Genomic DNA, 15,107 nt, shown 5'->3' with positions numbered 1-15,107 from the left:
AATACAAAAAAGCTCTATGATACTTATTAAACAATCTTGCTTTTATATAGTTATATGCACAGAAATTTTAGATGTTCACTTATCTGGAAAAAATGTATTTCAAGTTATAATTATTAAATATATTTTAAATCTATGCATCAAGATTACAGAGAACTTACCTATGGCCTTTTCTTTCTCCACAGGTATTTTCCATACTAGTGGCAGAAGTGATAGAAGGAGAGTAAGAAGGTCTTCTCGACAGGTAAGCTCCTATTAAAGAAACAAAAACACATCTTTTTATGATAATTCATAAAATAAAATAATATAATTCATTATTTATGAAAAATAATTTACCATACTTTCATAAGTTTTATTGTTTGTTTTTTTCAAAGCGTCTAATACCAATTTATAGCATTCTGTATTAACATTTTAACCATTTAATCTGAAGTGAAAAAAGTTACAGGTAATCCTTAAAGTAATGACTGTAATGGAGCCTCATCAGTCCCCTTGTTCAGGTCAGTCATAACATGAACAGTTGCTAAGTGACCAATCATAAATTGAGGACTACCTGTAATTCAATTGAGCTCTAATCCTGAGAAATTTTCTTTCTTCCCTCTCTCAAGATTTTCTCTAGTTCTTTCAATTTAACCTAAGGTTTGGTTTTAAGACTGGAAGTGCCTTACATAATCGGTGCGTTCCTCAGACTTCCCCTTAGATTTCAACATAGCTAAATTCACAATAACATTTTAGAACAGCTGGCAGAAGTTTGGAGTAATGTTTCATAACATTTTTAGACTACCGTATTTTACCATGGCAATTGCTTCACAGAATTCAGTTTTATTGCACATTCTTTTTAACCTGTACATTAATAATTTGGGGGTGCCCTCCTTTACCTTTCTATTTAATCCAGGTGAGACAACAGATATGGTTATCATTTTTACCAGTTATTTTTAGAAGATACTGAAGCCTACATCAATCTCAATTAGGTTTTTCTTTGATCTCTGGATAAGTTGGCCCAGGATAGATTTTCCTTTTTAATTTGATTGATTCCAGAAAATACTAGGTGTATAATGGGTTCTTGCCTTGTCTCCAAATACTGTTTAATATTCACATTAAAATGGTAAGTGAAATAACCAGTTTGGAAAAGAAATACCATTAGTGTAACAACACCCAGGTAAACAGATATATAGCTGCAAAAAATATTGTACAGCCACAAAAATAAAACAATAAAAAATAGAAGTAATATTGTCTAAGACAGTAATAGCTAAATCAGGCTATTAAATTTGTACCAGCTGCATTTCCACACCAGGTTAACTTGATAAATTACAACTCTGGTTTATTTTTAAATAGCAAGATATTTAAACCTACCTATGTACTTAATTTATGAGTCAATGTATTATGAATACTTCGAAAAAGTTAACTTATGAGTGAACTGACTGGAAAGAGATCTTGTCCTTCAAGTCATTCACATCTGATTATTTCATGTGGGAAAACCCATGTCCTACGTTATTAGGACAGTGGCTAAAAAGCTACAGCACTGGCCCATCTTACAACGTTGGCCTAATGCAGGGGTGTCAACTCACATTAACTTTTTTCCCCTTTGCTAAACCAGGTGTGGGCATGGCCAGCCTGTGGTGCATCCAGCCCATGGGCCAGCAGTTTGACAGCCCTGGCCTAATGGAAGGCTTTTGTGTGACCCATAGAATATGACTAATAAGCTGATTATCAAATGCATCTGTCATCCTAATCCTGGCTGATGTAAAAATCCAATTTCAAGCAGAATATGAAAGTGATCCCAATTAATCTTCTTTATAACTATAAGCACAATGAAGGATATGCATCATATTATTTAATTCAAATAGATATTGTTCCAGCTAAATGCATCATATTTTGACAAATGTGAAAACAACATTTACCTGGTCAATGATGGAATTGAGTTTAGTAAGCAAAGCGAATCCTCGACCTTGAATAAGATATTGTCCAAGGGCAGCTATGTGTGTTTTCTCTTCCTCTTCCTCCTTGGCTTCCACCTTTTGGTCCACTGCATTGCAAAGATGGCTGACATCAGACAAAAACTCTCGTGCCAGAGAGTTACTCGCACTGCTCATGTCTGAGCTGTCACAAATAAACAAAGGATTTTCAACATTAATAAAAAAAAACATTTCCAAAGATGTAAGGAAGCTAGAATAGCTTATATAGCTTGTACAGGTATCTTTTTTTTAAATTTGTGCCTTTGAGTCAGTTTTTGACTCCTGGTAACTGCCTCGGCTAGTCCCTCATATTTTCTTGGCAAGGTTTCATTGGAAGTTGTTTGCCATTGTATCCTTTCTATTGTATAGTTTAGCAACCTAAAATAGGGGCAACATTTGTCAGCTAACTGGCTGCTACTATAATCTATATTAGTACTAAATACTTTGTTTCCTAGATTAGAATACTTTTCCCATATATTACAAAAAGATACATGAGATACATACTTTACATTGCAAGCATATCAGTATTTAATCATGATTATAATTAAACAATAAGCATATTATTGAGATACATACAGGACATATACTGATTTTTTTTAAAAAATAATTTATATAATAAGCTAACATTTCTAAAAAAAAATGATAGAAACATTCTCGACTTTGTAAAACTGTTCAGTTTCAAATAAATGGACATTAAAACATTTTGAAAAGCTATTAACATAATTGTCTTTGAAAAAGCTACAGTATAATACATTCTGTTCTCATCTGAGCCGGACAGAGGAAAAAGAGGAGAATAAAAAGATTGAAACAGGAGTAACCTTAGAGGAAATATGAAAGCATGTATTTAAAATTTCTACACAAATTTAAATTTTTAATAAGCTACATAAAAATTAAGATGGTCTTCATATTCATTCCCTGATAAGAAAGCAAAATAAAAATTTATGTAAGGATTGCTACATTTAGCTGTTTAAATTTAAAACAGTTCTCCAAAATCCTTCCAAGGAAATTATTTCTAATGCATTACACACAATGAAAAAGACGTGGAGAGGGAAGAAGAATGCCTTATATCAATATAAATTTACATGATTCTAAGATGGAAATGATTCTAAGATGGAAATACATGGAAACATTATAAACATTGGAAGCTATCTTGACGTTTCATTATTCATTTTATTCACAATTAAAGTATGGTACTAATGAAATATGATGTAAGGTACATACATTTATTTTTTCTTAAAGGTCAAATGAGATTAATTTCAGCAGTACTCTGATTTCTTAGCTATTTCTTAGCTAATATTAGTCTGTAAAGTACCCCAAATTTACTTAAGACACATGAAAACCTATACAAGATTTAGGGCCATACAAATCATCCTGCATCACAGGAAGACCTAGTATTTAACTTCTAAAATTATAATTTCTTTGTTATAGCAATCAAGTAGAATTGTAATGAAAGTATTCTGTTTTCTACAATCTTCAACATGATCTTGATTCAGTACACTTTCATGCTTATTTAAGTATCTTAAAATACGCTCAGTCCCCAAAACTCACCAGATTACACTTCCTTTCTCATTGATAGTAATTATCAAGCGTTAAATAGATATGTTCTCAGTATGTCTGTTAGCGACTGACCTGTAAAACAAGGCATGTATGAAATAAATAAAATGCATACTGTAGCTAATAAAAAATGTGCCTAAAAGTAATTGTTAGAATCCTTCACAAATTAAAGGCTTGCTTAAAAAAACACAAATTAATTCCTAATGGCTGCATACTGCATGTTTAATCTTTACCGCTCCCATTTCCCCCCAAACGGGATCTGAAGAATACAGAAATCAGCAGAATACAGAAAATAATTAATTGCTAAAGCCAGGCTGTGTTCAAAGTGAATAAGTGAAAAGGGTAATTAAAAAATGACCCCAAATCAACATTACAGCTATTTAAGACTCATGTGTTTTTTAAAGCAATTTCTATTGAAAATTTTAATTACAATAGTTAAAGCAAATATAAACTAAACAATTTAGTTCCCATGAAAGACTTCTTATTTATATAATTATTTCCTAGAATCATGTGTTTCTAGCCTTAAGATTTTTACTTAATTTATTAAAAAAATAGAAAAGGCAATTAATAAAGGTTATGTTTTTTTAAAAATGTGCTCTAATTTCTTTAAAATTTAAATGTTACTTCAAAGAAAACTGATTTAGAAAGAACAGTTTGAACAGACTGGTAGAAAGTAGCTTCCTGCTACAACATCTCTCCCAAATTATCTCTTCCCAAATTCACCTTCACAAAATATTCAAATGTGATCAAGGCCTTAAAAGTTCTATATAAACTAAATAAAAAGGTATAATAAAAACCACTTAAATATGAGCTAGCAGTGTGCTTCAGCTGCCAAAAGAGCCAACACAATTCTAGGCTGCATTAACAGAGAGGGATGGAATCAAGATCATGTGAAGTGTTAATAGCCTGAAATTGACATATATGTAGCCATTTTATTTAGCACTAATTATAATCATATATTTCTTTTCTTTCTTTCTCTTTGCTGTTAAGGGGGGGGGAGGGTTTTGGGCTTGCTACATTCCTAAGGTGGGAGAAGTGGTTAGATAGTGAGGATTGTGAGACTAGGTGACTTGCCTTCCCCTGGGAACAGAAGTTGTCCCTGCTGAGACCTGGAGGTGGAGATTGATGACACTAGGCAACGCTGATTTATTTCTATTGGGGAATGTGACTTTTGGGGACTGTTTTTAAATTGCAATATTCTGTGGTGTAATTCCGGTTTGTGTCAGATCCAGAATTACAACAGACTTTGCCAATTTGATGCTTACCTAAATAAAAGAAATTTGTTGCGGAAGATGGACTTTGCTTATTTCTTTTTGAATGGGTTTCATCACTTGGAAACCTGACAACCACTTTATAAGGTCAGGCCACACTTTGAAAAATTGCATTCAGTTTTGGTTGCCACAATGTAAAAAAGATGTTTAGACAGTAGAAAGAGTGCAGAGACGAGCAACAAAGATGATTGGGGACTGGGGGCTAAAACATATAAAGAACGGTTGCTGGAATTGTGTATGTCTCATTTAATCAAAAGAAGGACTTGGAGGTGACATGATAGTAGTGTTCCAGTATCTCAGAGGTTGCCACAAAGATGAGAGAGTCAAACTATTCTCCAAAGCACCTCCAGGTGGGACAAGAAGCAATGGATGGAAACTAATCAAGGAACAAAGCAACTTAAAACTAAGGAGAAATTTCCTGACAGTTAGAGCAATTAAACTTGCCTCCAGAAGTTGTGAATGCTCCAACAGTGGAAGTTTTTAAGAAGAGGTTGGATAACCATTTATCTGAAATAGTATAGGGTTTCCTGCCTGAAAAGGAGATTGGACCTCCAAGGTCTCTTCCAACTCTGTTATTCTGTTATATAACAAATGTTTATTATGCAAGGATTTTTCTGAACATTTAATTAATAAGCCAAGAACACATTATGAAGTAGCATGAATGGAAAGTGTACATTAACTAATTACCGTGTTTTGTTTATATTCTTATCTCACATCTGAGGACTAAAAATAATCCATTTATATCTAACTAAAATAGAGCAGTTTCCCCCTTTCTTCAATTCCAACATTGAGATGGCATAAGAAGCACAGAAATAATTGTACAAAACAAATTGGATGAATTATTTTAATTGGGTATCAATCTGGGAGAGAGAGGGGGGAGGTCAAGCACTTTATGATTGCAACTTTCTATAATAATAGCATTGGAAGAAACCGCAACAATTAAACTGTGTTGCCACAAATGCTTTTCTCTAATTGCATTTCAATGGTCACTCAATTCAAGTTGTATGACTAATAATAAACCTTCTTGGCTGCACTGCTTGTAAATATATTATACAAATATATTCCTGCCCAGCAAGGGAAAGCACTAAATGCCGCATAAATGTGCAGGATGGGCCATAAGGGACACTCTAGAGCAATGCTGTCAAACTCCTGGCCCATAGGCTGGATGCGGCACGCGCTGGCCATGCCCACGCCCGGTTTAGTGAAGGGGAAAAAAGCCCAGATACATCACGACGCCACTGTGATGCGAGCTGGACACCCCTGCTCTAGAGAGAAGACTTGACACAATGGGTAATGTTAACTCAACTTGGCAAGTTTCCTGCAACAGTGGACCTGACTAGCGCACCAAGATATCACATGCTAATGAGAGCTGTCCTCCAAAATTCTGGATCTGCACTTAGAATGGATTGTGATCATTGTTTCTGAGAACTCAAGAGCAAAGGGGCAATGAACAAGAAAGGTTTAACCAGCTTTGCTGTGGCATGGTTTGAATAACAACTTAGCAAAGCTTGTCGTTTTTGCCTCAAGCGAACTTGGAACAATAATAATTCTATATGGGAATGTGTGCGCACACAGAGTATGAAAGAGAAAGAAGGAAAGAGAGAGGAAGAGAAAAAGATAACCCAAACTGGAATCAGTACCTCTTGGACCAATTCATACTTCTTCTATAATTCAAATACCTTCACATAACAAAGCATTTCTGGACTAAGTTGGTTTTATATATGTTTGAAAAATCACCAGCCTCTAGCTAGAAAAGCAATATTTCTTTGATTCATATCCCATGTTCTACAGCTTATCTGTAATCCCTTTAACCTTCCCATAGGCATTCTTACTCTTGGTTTTTCTATTAGTCTCTCTGCAAATTCAGATGCACAGGATTCCTTGAGATAGCACTGATTTGCAAATAACTTATTTTTTTAAAAAAAGAAACCTGTGCTTATATCAGATGTTCACTCAAAAATATTTATAAATTAAAAAGATGCCTCAATGAACTTGACAGCATATTTTGTGTTTGTAACAGAAGTCCTTGGAAAATGTATATAGTATAAATTTGGGCAAGGTAACTAGGTATAGGGTCGATGGCAGATCTTTTTATGGCAAAGTAATAAATTTAGTAGACCAAGGGAATGCTATGAATGACGTATATCTTGATTTCACTGAAGCATGTTATAGATTCTCTCACGATATCCTTGTGGATAGATGGATAAATGTGAAGTAGAAGACACAGCAACACAGTGGATTTCAAACTATATAAGTGCATACAGATGTTTTGCATCATCCTGAAAAGAAGTAACTATGGGGCTTTCCCAGAATTTTCTCTGTCCTTGGCCCAAGATTATTCAACATCTTTACAAATGACTTAAAAGAACACTTGCCAAATTTGTTAAGATATTTGTTTTTGTGCTTTTACACTTTTGCTTTTTGATGATGGCCTTAGCTTGCTGTTAGAGTATTATATATGTTACTATATACATGTTCATGTACAACATAGGGAACCATGCTATAAATAACTAATATCCATAAGTATAGAAATCAGAATACATGAGTTTCAGGATATAAAAATCAAGGAGCATAGTGTAAAAATGGGACTAAAATTAAATATAAAGAAATCAAGATAATGACAATAGGTACAACAATTAGACTTAGAACTGACAATTAGATGTTGAAGTGTAGATAACTTCTGTCTTTTAGGATCAACCGGAAAGAAGCAAGCAGTCAAGAAATAAAATAGTAATCATAAAATAGTAATAAAATAGTAAAATAGTAATCAAGGCCATGGAAAAGATATTCAGATGCTGTAATATGTCTAACTACAAAAATCCGAATCATGCAGGTGATGGTTTTCCCAATGAGTCTGTGGAAACAAAAGTTGAACTTTTAAGAAGCAAGATAGAAATTGTATTGATGCTTTTGAACTTTTGGTGTTGGAGAAGACTCTTGAGAATACCATGGGCAGCTAAGAAAAGAAATGGATTATTCAACAGATCAACCCAGAATTTGCATATGCAAATGACCAGGCTCATGTTTTCCAACTTTGCTCACAATATGCAAAGTCTTAACTCTCTGTAGAAGGCTCTAATCCTGGGAAAGATGGAAAGAAAGAGAAGAAGAGGATGATCAGCAGCAAGGTGGATGGTCCAAGCTACAGTGGCATTGAATGCATCACTGGAAGACCTGAAATTCCAGATTAGGGATAGACTACATTGGAGAAAATCTACCTATGTGGCCACTGTCGACACTGACTTGGAGATATATAATCAATAAGAATGAATAATAGAAAGCAAAGCACAAGCCCAGTTCCAGTAAATTGCTTGGTAAATATTTAGCCCATAATAATTAACACCATTTGCTAAACCACTTAAAACGTTCTGTCCTTCCATGAATATGCCATTGTACTGTCTTTAGAGAAAGTTACAAATGTTTTGTGGTTGTCTTATTTGTTAATTATAAAGTGATTCTTCAACTGGCTTATCACTTGACTTGTTAAAATTTTAAAATACAATAGATATGTATCTATTGTATAGATAGCTTAGGTGGTGCAGTGGTTAGAATGCAGTACTGCAGGTTACTTCTGCTGCCTGCTGGCTGCCTGTAATTTGGCAGTTCAAGTCTCACTGGCTCAAGGTTGACTCAGTCTTCCATCCTTCCGAGGTGAGTAAAATAAGGACCCAGCTTGTGGAGGGCAATATGCTGACTCTGTAAACCACTTAGAGAGGGCTGTAAAAGCACTGTGAAGCAGTATACAAGTCTAAGTGCTATTGCTATTTGAAAAGCTAATGTATCCTCAATCTTGTTTTGAAAGAAATAACAACACTGAGGATACATTAGCTTTTCACATAGATATTTAAGAGTACACTTCAAATACCCTTAAACAAAAAAATGTATTAGCCCATGAAACTACCAGTACTATTGGATTATTAATTTATTATAATTTCTCATAAGTCTCCGTTCTAAAGATAAGCTTGAAGCTTTCTCAAAGGCAAGCTTTTGTCTTTGTTTTTCTATGTCATCCCTAAACCAAGCCAAATTCAGCATTGCAAGATACTCCTGATTAAGTTATACCACATGTACCATATTTCACTGCTTTTCACTTTAGACTTTCAGTGAAAATAACAATTTAGTTCCACTTTTAGAATGCTTTGTGAGAAGGGATTAGATGAGTTACATTCCATTACACATGTGATCCATGGCATTAAAAGCAAATTTTATTTCTGCAAAAAGTAGAAATGTCCTTCCAAATACTGAATTCAGAGTAAATTGATTTTGTACACTGTAGTACTAGAACAGCACTCCTAAATCCAAAACAAGGCAGTCCCAATAGGAGCAATAATAACCAATTCTCTACACCAAAGCAGAGAAGCCAAAATTATCCTGCATTCATCTCACATTATCATACAAAAAACAATACTGACACATAAATGGAAGGGAGGAGAACCATTTTAAATCAACAGATATATTGCAAAGCCTCTGACTCAGCCTCACAACAAACAGCTCCAACCAAAGCAATTATACAGAAGCGAAGGTCAGAAAAGTTTTAGGATGTTCTTTAATTAAGAGGGCCATCTAATAATAATCAAATGTTAGCAAAGAATTATCTAACAAACTTTCCTGAAGGATATTACCATAAAATTTTCCCAGTAATATCTAGCTAGTGTTGTACATTCAGCTCAAGCAGAATAGCAACCATTGTAATTCTGGTATCTCACATAAAATTAGAATAGTGTATCTTCTCCTGGTATGCAAATCTGAGTGAAGAGGTAGTGTGTGTAGCAATTAAAATGTTGAACACAGGTTCAGGTCCAGCCTCAGCCATGGAAGCTCATGAGGTCACTTTGGATTAGACATCTCTTAAAAGGTATACTATGTATGCCACCTTGCGCTTCCAAAGGAAAGCAGTTGTAGTTAATCAACAAGCAAATGAATAAAAATCCTTGATACCACAAACAACATAAAAGAAACTAGTTGAAAGCAAAAGATTTGCAAATAATCTTTCAATACAGTATTAAGAGTTCAGAAAAAGACTTTCTGAAAAGGAAGTAGGCATATCCCAGAACTGTGGGTTAACAACTGACCACAATGCCAACAAGAAATGAAACTTAACTCTATAGAAACTGGCTCATCAGGCTAAAATATAAACAAACTACAAATTCCACAATCATGTTTCAGAAATAGACATTCCAGATATTACCTTAGGGTGGCTAATCTTAAACATCTGGAATGTCTATTTCTGAAATACGATTGTGGAACTTGTTGTTTATATTTTAGCCTGATTAGCCAGTTTTATGGTCTTAATCTTTTCTCCTTTAATACAATGGTTGGGGTTGCTGAAAATGCTTATCCACCTGGATGCACCAAAATCTCTACCTGTGTTAAACTGTCTAGACATAAAATATATCCTAAATTATACATAAAGACATACAATAAAGAAGGAACCATAAGTATTTCATTATGCAACAATGAAGGTAGAGCATGGCTATTTTAATAAATGCTCTTATATTCCTAATTACTGCACTTCACAAGGAAATTTGGCAATTATGCAGTCTTTAGGTAGTCATGTCTTTAGCAGCTAATATCTATCCAGCTAAGCTTTTCCAAGATAAAACATTAGGGTGTTTATTGAATGACTACAGTACAAAACAAAGCCTGATGAAAGCAAAGATATTTGTACAGTATATCAAAAAAGCTTTATTTGACATATATAGTATCACTTGATTACAGTGTGTGTAGCTTTACTGTAAAAAAGGACCAATTGTATCCACATTCATCTGTATCTGCAGATGATCGAAGTTTAGACAAAACAGCCAGTGGCAATCTGTTATGACAACAGGGGTGCTTTCTTTGCATAATATCTCATTTCAATCCCATACATGCGGTGTTGGGGGTTTTCGGTTCAATGTATGGAGTGTGAAGGATGTGTATTTGTGTTTATTTTCATGGTCATGATGTGCACTGAAGATAGTGTTTGGTTTCGTTGTATGAGGTGCAATGACAATAAAGTAAAGTAAACTAAACATCTTCATATAAAAGCTTTTGGTAACAGAGAATGAGAATGGTCTTTGCTTGACATTCTAGTTGTTTTATTCTAACAATAAATAAAGTATAGCTGCCAGTAAGAGTAGTTATACTGAATCAGATAGGCCAATGATCCAGTTCAATTCTAGGTGTTAATTTCTTCATTCATAACTACATCACAAGCACAGATATTTAGCCTTAGGCATTTTGCTACTTTAAAAAACTGAATTAAATCCACAATATGTAGGCATCAGCTAGCTCTAGAAGACAGAGAAAGTGTCCAAATACCATGAAAACTTCAGATTAGAGGTTTTATTTCCACATATATAAAAATAACAATTAATGCTATCACTATAATCACAGGAGTACATAATATAATTTGAGCTGGCAAATGAGCTGGGATCATTTCAGTTCTTCTAGTGCATTTGAATTATTTCATTCCTTCATTTCAATATTAAATTGTGTTTTAAAATAGTTTTTCAAATAAATGTATAGAATAGCCTAAATAGATGATTATACCCTTTCACACAATGATATCATCAGCTAATTATCCTTTTGGAAGAATGAACTTTTCCTGCCTTGTTGACATAGCAATAGCACTTAGACTTATATACCACTTTGCATGTACTAAATTTACACGCTGCCCATCTCACTGCTAAGCAACTCCATTTGGTTTACAACATCATGAAACAATATAAAACAATCTAAAGGGTTAAACCTTAAAAATTAAAAGGTAACAAAAAAGTGGATTAAAAAGGACCAGTATGTAAACAGCTTGGAGATGGGATCTTCTCCAAATCTACTAGCCTCCTCAAAAGTAGGAGACACACCCACATTAGAGCCAGTTCCAGAGCCAGGTTTTCAGAAAGCCAATGGGTGTGGCTAGCTCAGGGCTGTCAAACTCGCGGCCCGCAGGCCAGATGTCTCACATGCTGGCCATGCTCTGCCCAGTTTAGTGAAGGGGGAAAAAGTCCCGATACTTATGTGAAAACACTGTGACAAGTTTGCCACCCCTGATCTAGCTCATCTAAGTGTCCATGTGAACAAAAGTTCTTGTTTACAATAAACAATCTACATGTTTCAGTTGCACATTTATTTGGCTGGTATATGTGCGTGTTTCATTCTTTCAATATCCGGAATTACATGGTACCATCCATTATCCAGCTAGAAAGGGGTTTGACTAGACTTCCAGCATTTGTTGCATGATCTAACAACTTTTACATCAAGGAAGAGAGAGAGAAGAAATAATAAAGCATATATTTGTTACACAATTACTATTAGGCATAAGAAATTTACTTTGATGCATAGAACTGAAGCACCAGACTGTAATTATTCTTTTGTAAATTCATAATGTATTTAATGTGTTAACATACTGTATTGAACTTTTAGCCATTAGCTTATATTCCAAATTTGAATCTACATTCCAGATCTTTCATAAATATTCTAGATATGAATGTAATGTAAATCCCTGAAGTTAGCTTAAAATCGTGTTTGTATGTTATTCAGTTATCTTCATCCAGAATTCAACACAAACTTACTAAAGGAGAAAAATGATTTAAAAAGATAACTTTCTAATTAGTATTAAAACACATATAATCCATAAGGTTCTGATAGCACACATCAAGGGTTTTATTTTTAAATTCTGAGTTATATTTGGTCTCTATACAGAGAAAAAGCTTGTGGAGCCTAACATGTTTTTACAAGCAACACATTCAATGCTATCTTCAGAAAAGATCACTGGTAACATGCAAAGAATTATATTCTTTAACTTTAGGTGTTTGTTTAGTGTAAGAAATGACATGTCATGCAATCTAACAGAGATTAAGTTATCTAAATTAATGGATAAGTTCTTCATAGAACACATAATGACTGAAAAGATAACAAATTCAGATTATGCTTAAAATACCATAATGAAGAAGATAAAACTTTGGGCAGATGTATAAAATAACAGGTTCTGATATCCATCTGGCTAGCAGCTCATTGAATTCATTACACAATTACTTCTCAAACTATTTAAATTTATATTCTACAAATAAAAAGAATCAGGCCCTCCTCACAGTATGGTACACAGCCATCACAACTTTTCAAAGATTAAAGTACATAGATTATCTTCAGTATTTTTAAGCAGTCAGATATCTTTCCTGTAACATAGAGTAAATTTCCTAAATCTTCATTAATCTCAGAATGTATCATTCTTGTGTTATAGCCTAATGACCGTTATATTAAAGTAAGCCATAGTAATATTATAAACCTTCTTTGTAAAACAATTTAGGATTGTACTAAAATTCAGACAAAAAATAATCAAGCAAAGAAGAAATACAATCTATTGCTTGCTTATCCCAATTTAATTCTTCTAGGATCAAATTAAGTCTGGATATAGCGTTAACCAGTTATGAGGGATTGGCATTTAATGCTGAGGGGAAATTCCCAAATAACAAAGATTTTTCTTCTTTTGGGGGCACCCTGATATGAGTAAAGCATTCTTTAACTCTTCTGTTTCTTTCCCTTTATTCCAAATTTGCCGTTAGTCTTAAAGCGGCAGTCATACAACATGTTTAACCAGATCAGATAACTTAATAGATGCATCTGAACAAAACATTAAGCCTGATTAGTGCTACCATAACATTGGTTGGGTTACTTAGTTGATTTTTAAGACTGTCCAACTCTGAAAAAGACTCTGGGCAGCGTTCAATATTTGAAACACACACCTTATGTTTTGTATTTGACAGTGTATATAGTTCAATGCATTGTGCAAATCTCCTCCCCAATATATCATCAATAACTAAGTTATGTGTTGGCCCAAGTCTAATTTGTGACCTGCCAAGTCTTGGGTTTTCTACAGCAGAAACAAAACACTGGGGAATAATAAATTTAACCGAGGCAATTAGCAACAATATCGGGAAATTGTCCAAGGCCGTACAGGAAAGGAAAAGCCCGAAGTGCATTTCATATTCAAGATTTCCAGCAAGGCTTGTGGTTTATCCTCTACTATAACGAAGCCCTCACCTTCACCTGGCAACAGCATTCTGCTGCTGCTGCTGCTGCTACTGAGATAATGAGAACTGGTGCCCAGTGCATTGTTTTCCTTCTACACCCAACTTCAGGGCTGCTACAGCTAATTAACCAGCCCTGCTTCCCTACCATTTTCTTGCAGTCAGTCTGATGATCCCAGACAGACCCGAGGGAGCTAAGCTGAGTATTGGCCTCCTGGCAAGAACAAGTGCTGCTCAAAGCTGCTAATGTATCAGAAATGATGATGATGATGATGCAGAGGCAGCAGAGAGCCCAAGAGAAAAAGGAGAGGCAGAAACCTATTCTTACACCCATGGAAAAAAAAGCAATCTCCCCTTGACACAGGATGGAGGCAGGACCCTCTTCGGGGACAGCAAACTCCATTTGGTTCTTGGTTTTCAAAAACAAAGACGCACAAAAGTTACTAATTGTCCCAAAAGGCTGCCAAATCTGAACGTCCACCCCCACTCCCCCGCCTTTCCTCCAAAATAATAAAAGGTAGAGCAAAAGAATGGCAAAAAGGAAGGGGAAAGTGCCTGCAAGTTTTAAGCCTCCTTTTGCCACCCAGCAGACCCGACAGTTGTCCCGCAAGGCCAGAGGAAAGCGGCCCAACCGGGGAAGGCTGGCAAAGACCGGCAGGATGCAACCTTAAGCCGAAGCATCGCAAGCCGCTCTCCTCAGGAGCGGAGAGAGCCAGCTCAAGAGGCGAGGCGGTGCAAGCCTGTCCGTGCCAACCAGCAGCCAAGGAGAGATGCCCCCTCGCTTGCTTTTTTTTGCTTTTTAGGCCCCGGCTCCGAGGCGGCTGCGATTCTCCAATCCCTCCACTTCCTTCCTCGCCGCTTACCTGCTCCCGCCGCCCACACAAAAACCGCCTTGCTCAGCCCGGCCTTCCGCCAGCCTCGTCCTCCTCCCTTGGACAGCGCAACCGGCGGCGGCGGCGGCGGCGGCAGCCAACTACCGCTGCCCATGGCAGAGCAGAATCGGGCCTCCTCAAAGCCCTCCCTTTCCCCCCACTTCCCGTCGCCAGGGAAACCCGAGATCCCGCCCACTCCAGCAGTTGCAACAGCGGCAGCAACTCCCTCGACCTAAACCGCCCGCCGCACCCCGCAGGGAAGGTTCCGCCCCCTCCCGTCCGAGACACCGCCCCCTCAAGCCTCACGTGCAGCCCAAGGGCCAATAGAAAAGTAGCTCTAAATCTTGACCTCATTGAATGTTGAACGCCCGTTTCTTACGCAGCGGCTGAAACTGCCTGCGTTCTTTTTTTTTTTTTTTGGGGCGGGGGGGAGGAGTGATTGGATTTTCCTTCTCG

At 36.0% G+C, this 15,107-nt stretch overlaps 1 protein-coding gene across 3 annotated transcripts in view; it reads right to left on the bottom strand.

Moving 5' to 3' along the window:
- LYST (lysosomal trafficking regulator) overlaps positions 1-14,810 on the bottom strand; it is a 97,892-nt gene extending 83,082 nt beyond the window's left edge. For 2 of the 3 annotated variants that reach the window (XM_026669424.2, XM_026669425.2), the window contains exons 1-4: positions 14,643-14,810; positions 3,498-3,578; positions 1,896-2,094; positions 159-249 (exon numbers count right to left, since the gene is read on the bottom strand). In XM_026669424.2, the coding sequence (XP_026525209.2) occupies positions 159-249; positions 1,896-2,087 (283 nt within the window). In that variant the 5' untranslated portion in view covers positions 2,088-2,094; positions 3,498-3,578; positions 14,643-14,810. The remainder of the gene's footprint in view (positions 1-158; positions 250-1,895; positions 2,095-3,497; positions 3,579-14,642) is intronic. The other variant, XM_087967645.1, reaches the window with a different exon arrangement.
- Between the last annotated feature and the right edge of the window lie 297 nt (positions 14,811-15,107).

Source organism: Notechis scutatus, chromosome 1 (genome assembly GCF_049901735.1).
Source record: "Notechis scutatus isolate UNSWTSFEM ecotype Mainland chromosome 1, rNotScu1.2, whole genome shotgun sequence".
Taxonomy (NCBI): domain Eukaryota; kingdom Metazoa; phylum Chordata; class Lepidosauria; order Squamata; family Elapidae; genus Notechis; species Notechis scutatus.
This window is presented reverse-complemented; position numbering and strand designations above follow the sequence as displayed.